Source organism: Erpetoichthys calabaricus, chromosome 9, assembly GCF_900747795.2.
Source record: "Erpetoichthys calabaricus chromosome 9, fErpCal1.3, whole genome shotgun sequence".
In the NCBI taxonomy this organism is placed as follows: domain Eukaryota; kingdom Metazoa; phylum Chordata; class Cladistia; order Polypteriformes; family Polypteridae; genus Erpetoichthys; species Erpetoichthys calabaricus.
Window position 1 is genome coordinate 96,557,536 of NC_041402.2, and position 17,410 is coordinate 96,574,945.

Consider the following 17,410-nt stretch of genomic DNA (forward strand, 5'->3'; position numbering starts at 1 on the left):
TCTACATCTCCACACAAGAAGGTCAGCCTGCTTGCCAACAGCTGACCAGCACTGAACAACCCTGCTGCACCAAACAAAAGCACAGTATTTAATATCCTGGTTTTGCCACCTGTCACTGCAGAATGCAACATCCCTGCTGTGCCATCTGACAACACAGCACACCCAAACCCTGCTGATATGCCCTCAGCACCGCCTGTATTACCAATGCGGGAGAGAAGAGCACCCCACCATTTTGACGAGTTTGTGTGCAGTTGCAGTTGGAAGTGGACGCTGGGGACAGTGACTTTGAAGGGAGAGCTATGCAATGATGTTGGATGAGTCACCAAAAGAATGAGCTGGCTTTACATCATCAATTGCAGCAGCACCAATAAAAACGGCATCTCTGCACAGTTACGAGTACTTTTCCAACTAGTGCAGCCAAAGGTGAGCAGTCCTTTCAAGGATAGAGAACCACCTCAAAGAGCCATGTAAAGAGCAGAGAATCCATCCGTTGCGGTACTTGGCGCCAATGCTACAGTATTAAAAAAAATCGTAACACTATCTTTGGCAGGATCTTAAATACTACTATTTAAAAGAAGTTGCAGTTTTTTTTTTAATTGCTCAGGTGTTTTTGATGAAATAAGCAGCATTGGTTGCGAGCAATTATGAAAAAACACTCAAAAGAAGGGGGCATCATTGGGCATGTGGTAATCTTTTTTTCTTTATCCTGTGGCACAAAGAAAAAATGTTTTTTTTTTATTTTCTTTTGCTTATATAAAGTAAGCGTTTTAATGGTGTTAGTGGTAGCTGAGTTACTTGTTAATCATTGGCCAAAGTTGTAAATTAATCTATTGCCTCAGGTCACGCTCTCTAGGAGGCTAACCTTGGTAGGAAGTTCCAAATTCAGTACCACCATTACAAAGCTTTCGCTCCATCCTTGAAGGGGGAGTGAGTTCGTCAATGTGAATTTAATTGAGGACACTTCTATTATGATATGACATATCATTATAGTAACCAGTTTATTGACTCGTTTAATTGCTTGCTTGTTTGTTTGTAAAGGCTTCTCATTTAACTTCAAATTAAATAAAATTAAAACACATTTAAAAGCCCAAGGCCGCTTTAAAGAGAAACCACGCCTCTTATTGCGTTAAGGCCGCTGAATGGCTTATTTTCATGACGTACGCCCATTGATTGGCTGATCATTGTACGATCATTGATTGGCTGGTAGAGATTTCCCTGTACTAGGGGAAAGGTTATTTTCTGAAAAAAGGAGCTCGCTTTGAATTCGTTCAGTGTACTGTTTATTGCTTTGAACATAGCTTTAAATAATAGCCAATTGTCAGACAGGCTTAGGGGGGCAAAAAAAAAAAGATGTCGGCTTCTAAAAAGTTAGTGGAATTATTCTATGACGTGGTTTCACCGTACTCTTGGATTGGATTTGAGGTAAAACCGAAGCGTTTAAAATTGTTACACTGTTATACGGGTGGTAGTGTCAGGTGTAGGATATTGTTAGAATAACGCGGGAAGTCAAGCAAATCATACAATCAAAAGTGTTTAGCAGTTTTAGTAATATGCGTTTAGTTTTTTGTGTTATTTTGTTAACAACAAGTATTGCTTTGGGAGGGTTTTATTTCTTTTTATAGAACTAAAACGCAGAAAGAAGTACGAACACTATAGCAAGAAACATTTTCTATTTTATTTGGCAATGCGTGATTTTTCTGTAAATATTTTTGCTCGTATTGTAAATGAAAAATGTATAAGATCTGTTAACTGTCAATGCTATATTACGCTGTCTTTAAATAGAAAACCTTTAAAAAACATTCTGGAAACATCAGATTATGCATGAAGGCAGTATACGGTAAATGAACTTGACATATAGTCTGTTTTATGCACTTTTTCAGTAAAATTTATCAAGAAAAACGTTCTTCAGGTCCTGACCTAACCACTGACTGTGTTTGCAGAGTCTGCAAAACTGAAAAAAAAAAAACTGGACCTCTGAGAGAACATTTGACGAACAAGTCGTTGGATGTTTGATGCGGCTCATCCATCTTTTTTAAAGTGTTCATAATATAATGGAGTAGAGAAGTAGTTCCCATACAGTTCCCAGTAGTCCCCCCTGTGGCTGAAGATGTTTGTTCCAATCAGATTCATAATCGGCGGTAACAATTAATAATAGATCTCATTTAATTAGCTGGTGCCTTTTCACTTTTTCCATTCATACAAGCACAGCAGTCTTTTTTTTCCTTTTCATTTATAAGACATTTAAACATATGTTTTGTTGTAGCTTTACATGCTTAACTCTATTTTGTAGTTTTCCTATTCTTTTGCCCCTTTTCTGTGTAGTTTGCTCCCTTCATTGTATATTAATAATGACAATTAAAAATAAGGAGAGCAGACGCGCAGGCAATCAACACTGAAAAATGAAAGCCTACAACTACTTTAGCATCAGACTCGCTAATTAGTAAATAATGGATTCAATAATCAGAACACCTGGAAAACCAGAATGAAAATATTGTTAAAAAGAAAAAAAAAAAACATCCCATATAACTGCTTATTACACTTTAATAAAATTTACCAAACTTAGTTTTGTAATTTCTACATTGTCCCCAAAACACAGAAACTAGGAAATATCAGCTCACTTAATTAGGCTAAAAACAGAAGTTGATTGGAACAAAAACCTGCAGCCACAGGGATCCCCAGGACCAAGTTTAGGAACCACTGAAGTAGAGATTTGAAGGTGCCCAGGTTGCTCAGTGTTGACAGAAACATCTTAACATACAGTGCATCTGGAAAGTATTCACAGCGCATCACTTTTTCCACATTTTGTTATGTTACAGCCTTATTCCAAAATGGATTAAATTCATTTTTTTCCTCAGAATTCTACACACAACACCCCATAATGGCAACGTGAAAAAAGTTTACTTGAGGTTTTTGCAAATTAAAAATGGAGAAATCACATGTACATAAGTATTCACAGCCTTTGCTCAATACTTTGTCGATGCACCTTTGGCAGCAATTACAGCCTCAAGTCTTTTTGAATACAATGCCACAAGCTTGGCACACCTATCCTTGGCCAGTTTCGCCCATTCCTCTTTGCAGCACCTCTCAAGCTCCATCAGGTTGGATGGGAAGCGTCGGTGCACAGCCAATTTAAGATCTCTCCAGAGATGTTCAATTGGATTCAAGTCTGGGCTCTGGCTGGGCCACTCGAGGACATTCACAGAGTTGCCCTGAAGCCACTCCTTTGATATCTTGGCTGTGTGTTTAGGGTCGTTGTCCTGCTGAAAGATGAACGTTCGCCCCAGTCTGAGGTCAAGAGCGCTCTAGAGCAGGTTTTCATCCAGGATGTCTCTGTACATTGCTGCAGTCATCTTTCTCTTTATCCTGACTAGTCTCCCAGTCTCTGCCGCTGAAAAACATCCCCACAGCATGATGCTGCCACCACCATGCTTCACTGTAGGGATGGTATTGGCCTGGTGATGAGCGGTGCCTGGTTTCCTCCAAACGTGACGCATGGCATTCACACCAAAGAGTTCAATGTTTGTCTCATCAGACCAGAGAATTTTCTTTCTCATGGTCTGAGAGTCCTTCAGGTGCCTTTTGGCAAACTCCAGGCGGGCTGCCATGTGCCTTTTACTAAGGAGTGGCTTGTCTGGCCACTCTTCCATACAGGCCTGATTGGTGGATTGCTGCAGAGATGGTTGTCCTTCTGGAAGGTTCTCCTCTCTCCACAGAGGACCTCTGGAGCTCTGAAAGAGTGACCATCGGGTTCTTGGTCATCTCCCTGACTAAGGCCCTTCTCCCCCAGTCGCTCAGTTTAGATGGCCGGCCAGCTCTAGGAAGAGTCCTGGTGGTTTCGAACTTCTTCCACTTACGGATGATGGAGGTCACTGTGCTCATTGGGACCTTCAAAGCAGCAGAAATTTTTCTGTAACCTTCCCCAGATTTGTGCCTCGAGACAATCCTGTCTCGGAGGTCTACAGACAATTCCTTTGACTTAATGCTTGGTTTGTGCTCTGACATGAACTGTCAACTGTGGGACCTTATATAGACAGGTGTGTGCCTTTCCAAATCATGTCCAATCAACTGAATTTACCACAGGTGGACTCCAATTAAGCTGCAGAAACATCTCAAGGATGATCAGGGGAAACAGGATGCACCTGAGCTCAATTTTGAGCTTCATGGCAAAGGCTGTGAATACTTATATATATATATGATTTCTCAATTTTTTCATTTTTAATTATTTTGCAAAAACCTCAAGTAAACTTTTTCCACGTTGTCATTATGGGGTGTTGTGTGTAGAATTCTGAGGAAAAAAATGAATTTAATCCATTTTGGAATAAGGCTGTAACATAACAAAATGTGGAAAAAGTGATGCGCTGTGAATACTTTCCGGATGCACTGTACATGTACATAATTATAAAGTAACATTTTTGATCTGCCCTTCCAACCTGATTCATTCTTATTAAGTCTTCTTAAGATGAATATATTACACTTCTGTATTTACAGCTCTAGTTGCTTCTGAAAGCGTATACACTGTAGTTCTTGGAAAAATTACTCAGTTAGCCCTTCACTTCAATTTCTATCGAAGTGTCATGTCCTTTTTGTAATACGCAGGCCAATCTGCCATGTAGTCTTAAAAAAAAAAAAAAAAAAAAAAGAAAACAAAACTTAGAAGCATATTGTTCAGTTTAAATATAAATTGTTTTAATCTCTACTCTAGACAGCTTTTAATATGTCACAAGATCCTATATCATTCTCCTTGATCATCTATCTTCCAAACTCGCTTTGTCCTGAGCAGCATTGTGGGGATGCTGCAGCCTATACCAACAAACATAGGGCACAAGGCAGGAACAATCCCTGGACAGGGTGCCGGTCTTCTTGATTTTGTTATTCTCTGCTTGGAGACAGTGATGAGTTTATCTTTTCAATTCAAATTACAGTTGTGTGAAAAAGTAAGTACACACTCTGAAATGTTTTCCTTCATTAACATATGTGGACATATCAAGATTTAATCTTTATTTAAACAAAATTTTTAAACAAAGGTGATGGGAATGGGGGGAAAAACAATGAAATTTTCACTTTGTGATTTATTAGTTAACAAAAAATGAACAGATATGCCTGTGAAGGAGTATTTCGGACAAAATAAAATCAGAAGTATCCTCAAGCACGCTCTCAGCTTTGATATTTTAAATTTAAATAACATACAACTTTAAATAAGTTTTAAATTCAAGCATGTTGTGACTGGAGGATTATAACAGACAAAATTAAATAAGCAACAAAAAACATATTCCATGACACATTTATTTATACTCACATTTCATGCTCTTTTTGTATATTTATTGGCACATTTCACAGAACATTATTTATTTGTTTGCTTATTTATTTATTTCCAAAATATTCCTCCATAAATGCTACTTTTGTTTATGGAAAGATAGGTACATTCTTGGCTATTATAAATATTGTCCACTTTGGCAGAAACAGCTTCTACTAGGTGTTTCCAATAACTGTCTTTCAGTCTCTGATATTGACTGGGAAAAAGTTTTTCCCTACTCTTTCATGCAGAATTCTATTAGATGTGTGATACTTGAGGGGTGTTTTATGAGCATAGCTTGTCTCAGATCCTCCGGCAACATCTCATTGGGACTCGGATCAGGGCTTTGACTTGGCCCTTCCAGAACTCTCCATTTCATTTTGGTCATTCCTTGGTGGATTTACTAGTATGTTAAAGGTCATTGCCAAACTGAAAGGGCAGCTTTTGGTTGAGCTTCCATCTTCTCGTAGATAGTCTCATATTATCATCAAGCACCCCCTTTAGATTGAAGAATTCATAGTAGATTCTGTGGCGGTGAGCTTATCAGGACCTGATGCAGCAATGCAACCCTAAGCCTTAACATTTTCAACAGCCTGCTTTACAGTTGCTGTCAGGTTCTTGTGGTCAAATACTGTCTTTGAGGCAACTCTTTCTTTACCTCCTGTGTCCAAGTAACATTTTTCAAGAAGTCCTGGTTCTTGCCTAGGAGTTCATGGACATACTTAGTCTTGCCTTGATGTTCTTTCTGGGCGGCAAATGTTTACTCCTTGCACACTCCTGCACTGATGTAACAATTGTTAAATTGAAGGTTTAGCAGTCACATCTGCCAGTCCCTGACCACGCAGTTTACTTGTCCTTCACCAGATTTGAGTCCTTCTGCACCTGTTTCTGTTTCAGTTGATCTGTTCAATCAAGTCATCATGTCATTGATCTTTAGAATCCTATATTTTATCTTTATTTAATCATGTGGTGGACTGTATACCTACAAAGTAGTGAAGTTTATATCTGAAAAGTGATCTTCTTTTTTAATATGTTACTCGTTTTAATACAACATGTACCTTTTTCTGGAACATCATTTTTTGGAAAATCAGTGTTTGAAAATTTTAAATGTACTTTCTCTTGCTGACACACTAATGCAGAAGACAATAAATAAACATGTAAGAAATAATTTATATATAAAGAAATCTGTGGTGCCCATGACACTTTCTCAGCAAGCATGTATGGTGGTAAAAACTAAAAAGCTAAATGAACTACGGGGACAAAAAAAACTTTACTTAAAACTGCAACTACAGCTCATGAAAAGACAGTATATGCATGTTTTATTGTGGCTTACTGGATCATCAGAACTAGTCAGCCTCCTGGTAATCTTAATTTTTTTTTGTTTGTTTTTTAGATTTTGTGTCGATATCGCAATGTCTGGAATATAGATGTGAGGCTGCGACCAGGATTTTTGGGAGGAGTCATGCAAGGAGCAGGTTTGGAAAGCATGATTGGGTCATAGATTCTTGCACAGAATCAGATTTTTAGATGAGCAGGTTGACATGATTAAGAAATAGCTGGTTATGTGTGATTCTGTCACTTCAGTCTTGAGGGATAAATCACATACCATTCTCACGCTAACTTAATCCTATTCAGGGCTGAAGGGCGCTGGAGTTTTGTAGTACTGAGTTCAAGCCTATAAACAGCCCTGGATAGGACACCAGTCAATTACATGGCCCACACGTGCACACATCCTTTTTCGCTTACCCTGGGGCAAACAGACTTGCCAAGTAACCTAACATTCATGCCTTCTGGTAGGAAAACTAGAATACCCAGAGAAGCTCCCAGATCTGAGAAGAACATGCAGACTACTCATAGATAACCATTGGGCATGGGATCTGAACCCAGGATGTATGATCCATGAGGCAGCCTTGATACCAACTGCAATGTTGTACTTATTGATGTGCGTTCATTGTGAAAAATGTTTCATTAACATGTTTGGGGAAACTATTACAACCTTTGCTTTTTTTCCTCAAATTTACTTGAGTGCCTGTTTGTGTCTGTTAAGACAGTATTTCTTAACCACTGGGTCATGTGGGTTGCTATTGTTTAGTGAACATGATTTCTCAGAATTCAGGGAACCACCTGTATGGTCTGCTAGTCCTGTAATACATTTTTTAATCATGTTTGTGAGTAGGTCCAATATGTGATAGACCAATGTCCTATTGAATAACAGAATAGGCTCTGTGCTCCCATGAACCTGAATTAGATTACGCAGGTTTGAGAGCATTACGTTAAAGGTATTTTGTTTGTTTATGATTTTGTATATTTTATCCCCGTACTTATGCAAGTCAAATTTTAACCAGTACAGATAATCATAAATGGGTTGGTGTTTATCTCAGTTTTTACCTTACCTACTAGTACAATATTCATAAACATATAGTATTCACAAATTTATACAGAAAATCTTTCCCTATAGTAAAATTAGATCATATATTTCTCTTGCAGACTCGAGCACTTAACTAAAGGCAATTGGATTTTACAAACTTTTATTGCGCGTGTTTACATGCATACATAAAACTGTGATTAGGTGAATAATCAGTTTAAGACAAAAAAAACTGGTTTCTTACAAACCTCCATTTATATGCGCAAGTTGAATTATGGAGTTCTCCTTTGAGAAGACACTCCAATGTCATAAAAATGCACACAAAAAAAACCAGTTAAACCTCAACAGCCATTCTGAAACATGCCTGTGTCTCAAAAGCACTTTTTAAAAGTAACTTGGTTACATTACTCACTAGTTGCAAAAAAAAAATAGCTAAATACATATGTTATATGATTACTTAATATAAACTGTAATGTGTTACTTTTGTGTTACCTTTTTTCATTTGTATGAAAAACTGAACATTTTATTGATGAGCATTTGTTATTAAATCTTAAGCCCATATATGAACCTTCATGAAACTGACCAGAAACACAGCCAAACATAATAATTTTCTTGTGTTTTATTAAAATATTTAGTCCTTTATGCACTGTGAAGTAAGTAACATTCTTCCCCTTTTTTACAATCCCGGTCTGAGTCCCTGAAGATTTGACTTCTGGACACTGGCTATGGCATCACGCGATCACACTGCTTCAGCATTTCTATAGAAAATAGCTGGATTAAAGCTAAGTAGACACTTCATTTTTTTTGTGTGTCTTTTACTGGATTGCACACAGCACACTTTTTTCTGCTTGGCTGTGCAATTAAGCCTTGCAAAGGAGCAGCTTACAGGTACATGTTCTTCTTTCCTTACCCCAATATTGCTGGAATAATAATAACGCAGGTATTTTTACTTCAGTAAAATGAGTCTTGCATTAGGTTACTCATTACTTTGAAAAGTAATCGGACTACATACTACACATTACTTTTAATGCATTAGACTTAACTTTTTCCTTAGGAAATTTATCTTTATGGCTGCAAAGCAAGCGCTAGTGGCCATGGACAGACTAGAAAATCCTTAACTAAACACTAGTTAAGGGTTTATATAGCCAAATAACCAGGTTACTCACAGAGAAATTTACATATGTTTACCTGATTTCTCAGAGACCAATATCCCGCTTTCTCTAACCAGAATAAGAGTTTACATGGCATTTTAGTAACCAGATTTCTATGTAATAATAATAATTCATTACATTTATATAGCGCTTTTCTCAGTACTCAAAGCGCTATCCACACAGGGAGGAACCGGGAAGCGAACCCACAATCTTCTACAGTCTCCTTACTGCAAAGCAGCAGCACTACCACTGCGCCACCTGTGAGGTGTATGAATAACCAGGTTATTAAAACGCTCTGATTGTCTTTCAGTTTGTGTTTTTTACTAATAAATATATATTTTAAACTGATTTATAAAGAGTTCTAGCAGCAGCAGAAAATATTGAGACTTTATAAAATTTCAAAACGCAAAATTAAATGATTTTTAAGCTCTTTTATAATGTTACCAATTTAAAGCTTTAGGTGTTGTGCTTTCTGGTTGGGATTGCTAAAGCCTAGTGATCCAATTTCTGTCTCACTCATTATTTATGTGGAATTTGTATGTTCTCTCCATGCTCACATGGATTTTCTTTCTAAACACTTTCATGTTATGTTAATTCAAGACTCTTAACACAACCTACTAATGCACACACTGATGCAGGACCAGTTAAGAGGCATGCTTCACTTAAGTAATCATTCATACATCCTTTTTCCAAGTTGTAGAGACTACATTTAACGCCGCATCTTTCTTCTGCTTACCCCATACTATTCTGGGAGGAAATATTTGAGTGTGCAAGGGTGTTTTTTCACAATATTAATAGAGTGATGTCCTATCAGGTGACATTTTTCTTATATTAAAACCACAATAAATAACTAGATGTCAAAATAAAGCTTAATAATAACAATAACCAAGTCTGTAATGTGGAAAGCCAATAACCCTCTAATTTCATATATAATGTACTTGCACACGTCTTGCAGATATTGGGAAAGCTATACAGTGTCACAAACTCGAGAGAGAGTCATATAAAGGTTTGGGGCAGCCACCCGTATAATTTGGTATCCTGGCTGCAAAGTTGCTTTTTCAAGATATACAGCACTGATGTGCATACAACCGAGTCCAAAACAAGACTGAGGGAATAGGGAAAAGGTGCAGGCTTTTAAAGGGGGAGACAGGAAGTGAGATCATAAGGATCGGGCTCATGTTCTTCAGCCATTGGTTCGAGCCCGGACATAACATCACAGGGGCCGGAGCCGGCAAGGTCTCCTTCCATTGGCTCGGTCCCAGAAGTGACGTCAAGAGAGCCAGGTGGAATCTCCCGTGAATGGTCTTCAGGGAAAGGAGAAAAAGAGTCGGTGCACTCTGCCACATCCCAGCATGCCTCAGAACTGCCTTTACTCAAGCCCTTTAGCTGCCTCCCATGCGCACGTGTGTGACAACAGACACAGGAACAATGGGCAAACCAAGCACATTTGGATTTGAAACCATGACATTGGATCCATTAAAATGCAGCACTAACTAGTATGCTTTTCAATTTTCACATTGTTTCAGTAATGTTTGCTCTCATACTAATTTGCCTAATAATTCAGAAAGCATTTTTCACCATGTTTTAATATAGCAAAACCAGTAAATGCTGAGTTAAACTCCCATACAGATTAATGAACAGTAAACTGAAAAAATAATTTAGAAACAACTATTGTAAGTCGATCTGAGCCAGTTTAGTAACTGGAAAATATCTAGGGAAAATAAAACATGAAAACCCCACGAACAAAGTGATTTACCTGAGAATTAAACCCTTGTAATAATGTGTAATTTAAAATAATGGACATTTTCAGCAGAAGAGGAAAAAAGAAGCACACACAAATTATAGTGCTTTGTACATGCTGGCTGAGATGTTGCCCATCCGCACAAAATACCACTGGTTTATCAAGGTGGGCCAGGCATCTTGTGTGATTCATACCTTTCGCATGTGCAACCACCTAAAAGCACTGATCTTGGCACAGTGAAAGTCATTGGGATGTTCAGGGAGAAAAACCATTTCAGAAGCAACAGAAAAGTGCATGTGCAACAACCACTTCAGCGTGGGATGACAAGCAGCCAGTTTAAAGATACTTATGCAAGAGTGTTTAGCTTAACTACAGTGTGTGAAAGCCCTAAGCATGATTCTTTATAGCGTTTCTCAGACAAGAAAAAATGTACTAAAAAGTTAATCTAAACACTTCCTTCAAGTGAAACCCATTTGTTTGCCCTTTGATGGATTATTGATCCCAACTTTTTTTTTTTTTTTTTTTGAATGGTACCACTGAAACTGATAAAGCTTGTTAGGCAATCAAATGCACAATATTCTTAATTTACAGTACAGCTTAAATCTTTTTTTTTACTCATACTATTTAGACATGTGTGAACAGCAAAATAACACATAAAATCAGAACTTTTAACATTGAATAGGGACCATTTTACATTGTTTTACTTCACTGTTTGTTTAACCACTGACATATCTTTGCTTTGAAAATCAGGATGAATGACAGTATACAGCCACAGTGTGCCAATGGAAAAAAAGACAAGTTGCAGATTTATTAAATGTTTGGTGTGACTGTTGCCAGCAAATATAGCCTAGTTGCAATGCATTTTCAACTCTAGATTTCTCCATTGTGTCTTCAGGTTTGTACATCCAGGCACATCAGTGCTAATTGTACTAAGAACGCCAGCACAAATTTTTTTTTTTTTTATTCTTTGCTATCATGAGCTGGGAAATTTTCAGACATCTTCCACTGAAAACAATATAAACCCGCACAGCAGTCATCTGTCTGGCAAATTTGTTTTTATTAATTTTGTGCATGAAGGCCATATTCAGAAAAGAGCTCTGAACACACTCATATTTGATTTAGATCACATGGAAAATGTTTTTGAATGAATCAAGTCACTTTTAGCTTCAGTGTGAATGTATCCATATAGCCATATCACCCAATAGAAAAGGTGATAAGTTTCCCTGGGTTCTCTGTGCATATTGAATTAATGCAGTATACATTTGATGCATTTGGTTACTTTTATTTTCACTAATAATAATAATGTTCAGTTGTTTTTGTGTAGACATTGGGTGTATAAACTAATGCTGGAACTTTCATGTAGACATTTGAAGTTTGCTACAGATGTCAAATTGCCAGGCTTACTTCACACTTCTGTTATTCAAAAAGTGCACTCAGCACTGCTCCTCCATGTTATGATCTCTGCATAATCCTCAGTTAGCAGAGGACTGAATGTACTCAATTCTGTGCTCGCTCACTGCCACCATCTACTGGCATTACATTTTGAAGTTAGTAAAAGCCTCACACACCAGGCATGCACAACAGTTCTTCCTCCAATGCCATGAGCCTTTTTCATGAGAAGCCTTATAGTTATATGCACTCATACGTGGCCAGTCAACCCAAAGTGTATATCTTTGGGGAGGGATAAGGAGACTAAGGATGCATCATACACATGTTCAAGACTTAAAGTCTTGTTGTGTAACAACTCTGGTGTCTTAGCACTCCGATTTTGTTTTAGGTTGCTGCTTTGGGCTTCTTTGTGTATGTGTGTGTGCTGACAACCAGTGAGTGCTTGGCTAGAAATATAATGCACACAATAAGGCCTAATGGAAAAAAGGAAAGGCCTGTTTAAGACTGTGCAAGCAGAAGAGAGAAATTTATCTTTTGTCTGATATCTTGTTTGTTTTACCAGTTTGTTGTGCCTTTAATTTGTCAGGACTTGCCATACCTGGAAATTGATCATAGAGTTACTGGTGCAGTCAGGCAACAACGCTAATTGGCTGTCAACATGCGCTAAGTTTGTTATACTTTTGAAATTTTAAAATGTGCCAAGAAGTCTTGAGACAGTTGATTAATCTGCTCTCCTCATATGATTTCTGTTCATGTAACCTGATGTCCTCAAGGCAACAAGATCAAGCAAATGCATTTAACTGTTACATGTTCTCTGACTTAAAGTCATGTAGTGTGATTTTTAGCATAAGTTACCCGAAGGAAGACCACTGGGATACTCGGACAATGTTTAGTGTCCACACCGATTATCACCTAACTTAGATTTGTTCCAAAGTGTTTGAAATTGTTAGATGTCTAGATTATCCATTGTACAACTACTGCATGTATGTCTTTTAGTTAGAGAATTCTTTTAGTTACTTATTGAAGTTTTGTACCAAAGGCAAATTAAATATGGAGACTGGAACCACTTATTTTTTCATGAAGGAGAAACATGCCATTGCTCTCTTATACATCAAAAAACATGTTCAGTGTAAGTGTATTTCGTACTTTATTTTGAAAAGACATTATAAGAGAAATTTTAATCCCCTAACTCACCGATATCTTAAGATGTTAAAAAATCGCCCCTGGCTAAATTCATTTCACCAGAAATACCATTTGAAATAAGATTCTTATAAAAATGATTAATGTAATTAAGCTTCACAACAGTTGCATCATATTAGACAGTGAGTATTAATAGGTGTCAGCAATTTTGTACAAGTTGACAGGTGTCACATATCCTGCACTGTAAGATTTAGTGTTTTCAAATACGTTTTCAGCAAAGAGAAATGCAGTTCACATTCTGCTACTGAAAAAGATGTCTTTGACAGCATGGATGTGACAGCACTTTCTCACCCCAACCCAAATGCTACTGGTAGCCACTTAGTAAGTCATCAGCTTCAATTTCAAACTCATCGTCTATTTCTAAATCAAAATAAAGTAATACCTCATCATCTGTAAAAAAATTGTTTTGTGAGTACATAATGTATCATAAGAATCCCATTAGCCTAAATATATCGTAGATACTAGTATAGTGATTTAGAGTGTTGTACCGTGTTAGCCAGGAGAAAGTTGGGTGAAATGATACCTTTTATTGGCTAACTAAATAGATTACAAATGCAAGCTTTCGAGGCAGCTAAGGCTCCTTCCTTTCCTGGATTATGTTGCTGGTGGATGGAGGGGTGGGGATTCCAAATAGAGTAAAAGTGGTCCTGCATGCACAATGTATACCAAAATGCATACAAATCATGCTGAATATCATTAAACATAGTTTTTCTGAAGGATTTGTTCACATATATAGTTGAATCCACCTTTTAATTGCATAAATTAGTATATATTTGAAGTAATGTGCCTTAATTGACTTTAGCCTAATGATGAAAATGTTTATAAAGTTGTTCGTGGTAAGAGGAGAAACAATGCATGCATTAAGTTTCCTGCAGTTTTTACACATCCAATTACAAATTTAGCACCAGGTTATGTTGTTTGAAGAAGTTCTCAGGTAGATTCTGCACTTATAGGATGTTGAGGGGATGAGATAGTATGGGAGCCAGCTGGAGAACATTGTTTCTTGGTACAAAGAGAATTGTCTGCATCTTAACATCAGCAAAACCAAGGAACTGATTATTGACTTACACCACATCAAAGACCCTCTATGTCCAGTTACTATAACCTCCTACAAGTACTCAGGAGTCCACATTAATGACAGGTTGGACTAGTCTCAGAACACAGAGGAACTAAATAAGAAAGGGCAGACCAGATTCTTTTTCCTTAGGAGACTTGTAGGGCCACCACAGAGAAAATGTCAGGTGTTTTGTGCTTATGTGTCTGATCTAAATGTGCAGACACAAACATAGCCCATACATCCTGTTTTAGCAATGAACAAGTGATTGCCAGCAGCACTGCTGAAGGGTGGATATCCAGTTGTAGAAGGAATCTGCATAAATTGCACCATTTCTGATAAGAAGGAACACACCAATCAGAGGAAAAAGACGGGAAAACTAGCTAAACTGATCAGCATTGGCCATGTAAATACATTCTATGGTTCCAAAGACCTGAATAGATAGGCGATGGGCAGCGATTGTCTCCAGGAGCATGAAGCTTGCATTCAAGCTCTTTGAGTAGTGAGAAAAGTGCTTTTTAAATGTAAAGATTTATTATTATTATTATTAATTACAACTAGCGGACTTCGGTAAGCTTGTTGAAGTCTTGTTTTTATAATGGTGCAGTACTGACTATGAAAACATTTTGCATTTTAATTTTTGGATTCTTTGGTTGGCCGGCTTCTACACTTCATTCACCCATTTTAATCGGACAACTTGAACTTTGGAGTATTTTGTGAACGTCAGAAGGGGTGGGGTCTATATTCACTGTATATATTTTTATTCACATCTATAAGGTGTTACTGTGTGTTGGGGAAGTACAAAGCTCATTGCTTTTTTCATCTTGGTGTTTCTCTTTTTTAAATGTGTAACAGTATATTTTTTCCTGTTTTGCTGAAGTTGCCTTATAACTAACTTTTTTCATATTCTGTATATATTCATTTGACCATTTTAGAGCTAATTATTTCAAAAAGGGATAAACAGCAGGGTGCTTGAGGGTGTGATATTGGCATGTCCTTTTATTAGCCACCTTACAGTTTGGGAAGGTGAGCAGTAGCAATCAGTCCATTTCAGCATATCGGGTTTGATTGTTTCGTTGCATTCATTTAAAGTGGGTAGTGACATCCTTCACATCTTCTACAACTCTGTGATGGCCAATGAGATTTTCTGTGCTGTGGTGTGCAGGGATAGTAACCTCATATCAAAGTCCCACCATATCAAAAAGCTAATTGAAGCTCAGTTATGGAACATACTCTGGACGCCATGGTGATAGCAGCGAAGGAAAGAATTAAAAGCAAAACTGAGTGCCATTATGAACAATGCTGCACATTCTCTGTCTGACACACTAACGTTGAGTACTTTCAGTAAACAAATTATTCAGCAGAAGTGTGTCAAGAAATGTTACTGGGGCTCCTTTATACCAACAACAATGTGTCTGCATAATGCCTTTCTGTGGCTGTTACAACCAAGTCAGAACTTTTCTTTTTTAATTTTCTTGCTTTATAGTCATTCTGGTGTGTGTTGAGGCCAAACTGTGTTATTTATATATTTACTTACTTACTTATCTGTTTATGTATTTATTTATTTAAAGAGTTTCTATAAAATGCCAAATTTCCTAAGCAACAGTAGGAATTCAGTTAAACATAAATCCATGAATGAACTCCACACTTCAGTTTAACGAGGAACTTAGGATGTTTTTCAGACAATTTTGTGAAGCAGAGTAATGAGAATTCAAGCAAAATGACACCTTTTATTGGCTAACTAAAAATATTACAATAGCTTTCAATGCAACTCAGGCCCCTTCTTCTCATTCCATCCATAATGGCTAACATGATACAACACCCTAGTACTACAGTGAAGCACAGTAAAAATAAAGTACATGTTTCAGTAGAGAGTTAATCTTATATTTGCCAAAAAAAAAGCATCTAGTGCAGGGGTATCGAAGTCCGGGCCTGGAGGGCTGCAGTGGCTGCAGGTTTTCATTCTAACCCTTTTCCTAATCAGCAAGCAGTTTTCACTGCTAATTAACTTCTTTTCCCTTCATCTTAAGCCCTGTTTTTTAAGGATTCAGTCCTCTGAATGTATTCCTTTCTTCATTAAATGACAGCCAGACAGAAATAAGATGTGAAATGAGCCAGCAGATGACCAGCTAAACTGGGATTTCAAATTCTAACCAATTTCACTCCAACCAATCTCTTAATGAGAAGCTGATTCTTGCTGTTAATTAAAGCCGTTATGTAATTCCATGGCTTGTTGCTGCGCTCATTCTGCCAATGCAAACATTTCTAAAATTGTTCATTTTTCTGTTTTTTTCTAAGAACATCATCAAAATGTTTTGGTGACCCTAGAGATTAACCTTACTGAGACCTTCGCCATTCTTTATTTTCAGATATTGTGTGATGGGCACAGGTGAGCTGGTCATGTGGCATCTCGTTTTGTGCATTGTTTGGCTGCTAATTAAGGAAAAAGAGACGACTAAGGGGCCTGAGTCAAGTTAATTAAAACTAAGGCAAAATAAGTTAATTAGCAGCAAAAACCGGGCACTAATGAAGAATATGGTTAGAATGAAACCCTGCAGCCACTGCAGCCCTCCTGGCCCGGAGTTTGACACCCATGATCTAGTGGTAGGCTAACACTGACCTTGTTATATAGTGTTAACCACCTGTCTGTTATTTGGAATTCTCAAGGTTTTTCTTGCTACTCTGAAAAGTAGGGAAGACAAAATCTTATTTGGGCTGGTATCAGTTTAAACTGCTTACTTGACTGTCTTACTTTCACTTATGCCCAAAACAATTTTTCTTGTGTATTATAAAAAACATTCCAATGGTAGTGTGGATTTTATTTTTTTATTTCATCTTGACACTCAAGACTAAATTGTTAGTGGATCTCATTTTCAGCTTTATGTGTCCATTCATCTAAAAGTATTATTACATCTTTTGATGTGCCTTCACTTTTGTTCTTAAGCATATTTCCATTTTTAATTAACTTTTGTCCTTACCAGAAAATTTAAGATGGTTTTAGTATATTTGTACCTTGATGTACACCAACAATAATGCTTGCTGTAGTGAAGGCCTGTGTGTAGAATTTGCTTAGGCCATGAAGAATGACTTTCAGGTGCATTCAAAGAGGCTTAAGCATTTGAGAAGAATATTTGTGAGTTCAGACAGTCTAGCACGATGCAATTTAATACATGATGGCATTCTTAATATTTCCACTGTTTCATGTAAAGTATCCTTA

At 37.3% G+C, this 17,410-nt stretch overlaps 1 protein-coding gene across 1 annotated transcript in view; it reads left to right on the forward strand.

Moving 5' to 3' along the window:
• The first annotated feature begins 1,225 nt into the window (after positions 1-1,225).
• gstk1 (glutathione S-transferase kappa 1) overlaps positions 1,226-17,410 on the forward strand; it is a 60,390-nt gene continuing 44,205 nt past the window's right edge. The window contains exons 1-2 of the mRNA XM_028809980.2: positions 1,226-1,422; positions 6,687-6,768. Coding sequence (XP_028665813.1) covers positions 1,351-1,422; positions 6,687-6,768 — 154 coding nt within the window. The 5' untranslated portion in view covers positions 1,226-1,350. The remainder of the gene's footprint in view (positions 1,423-6,686; positions 6,769-17,410) is intronic.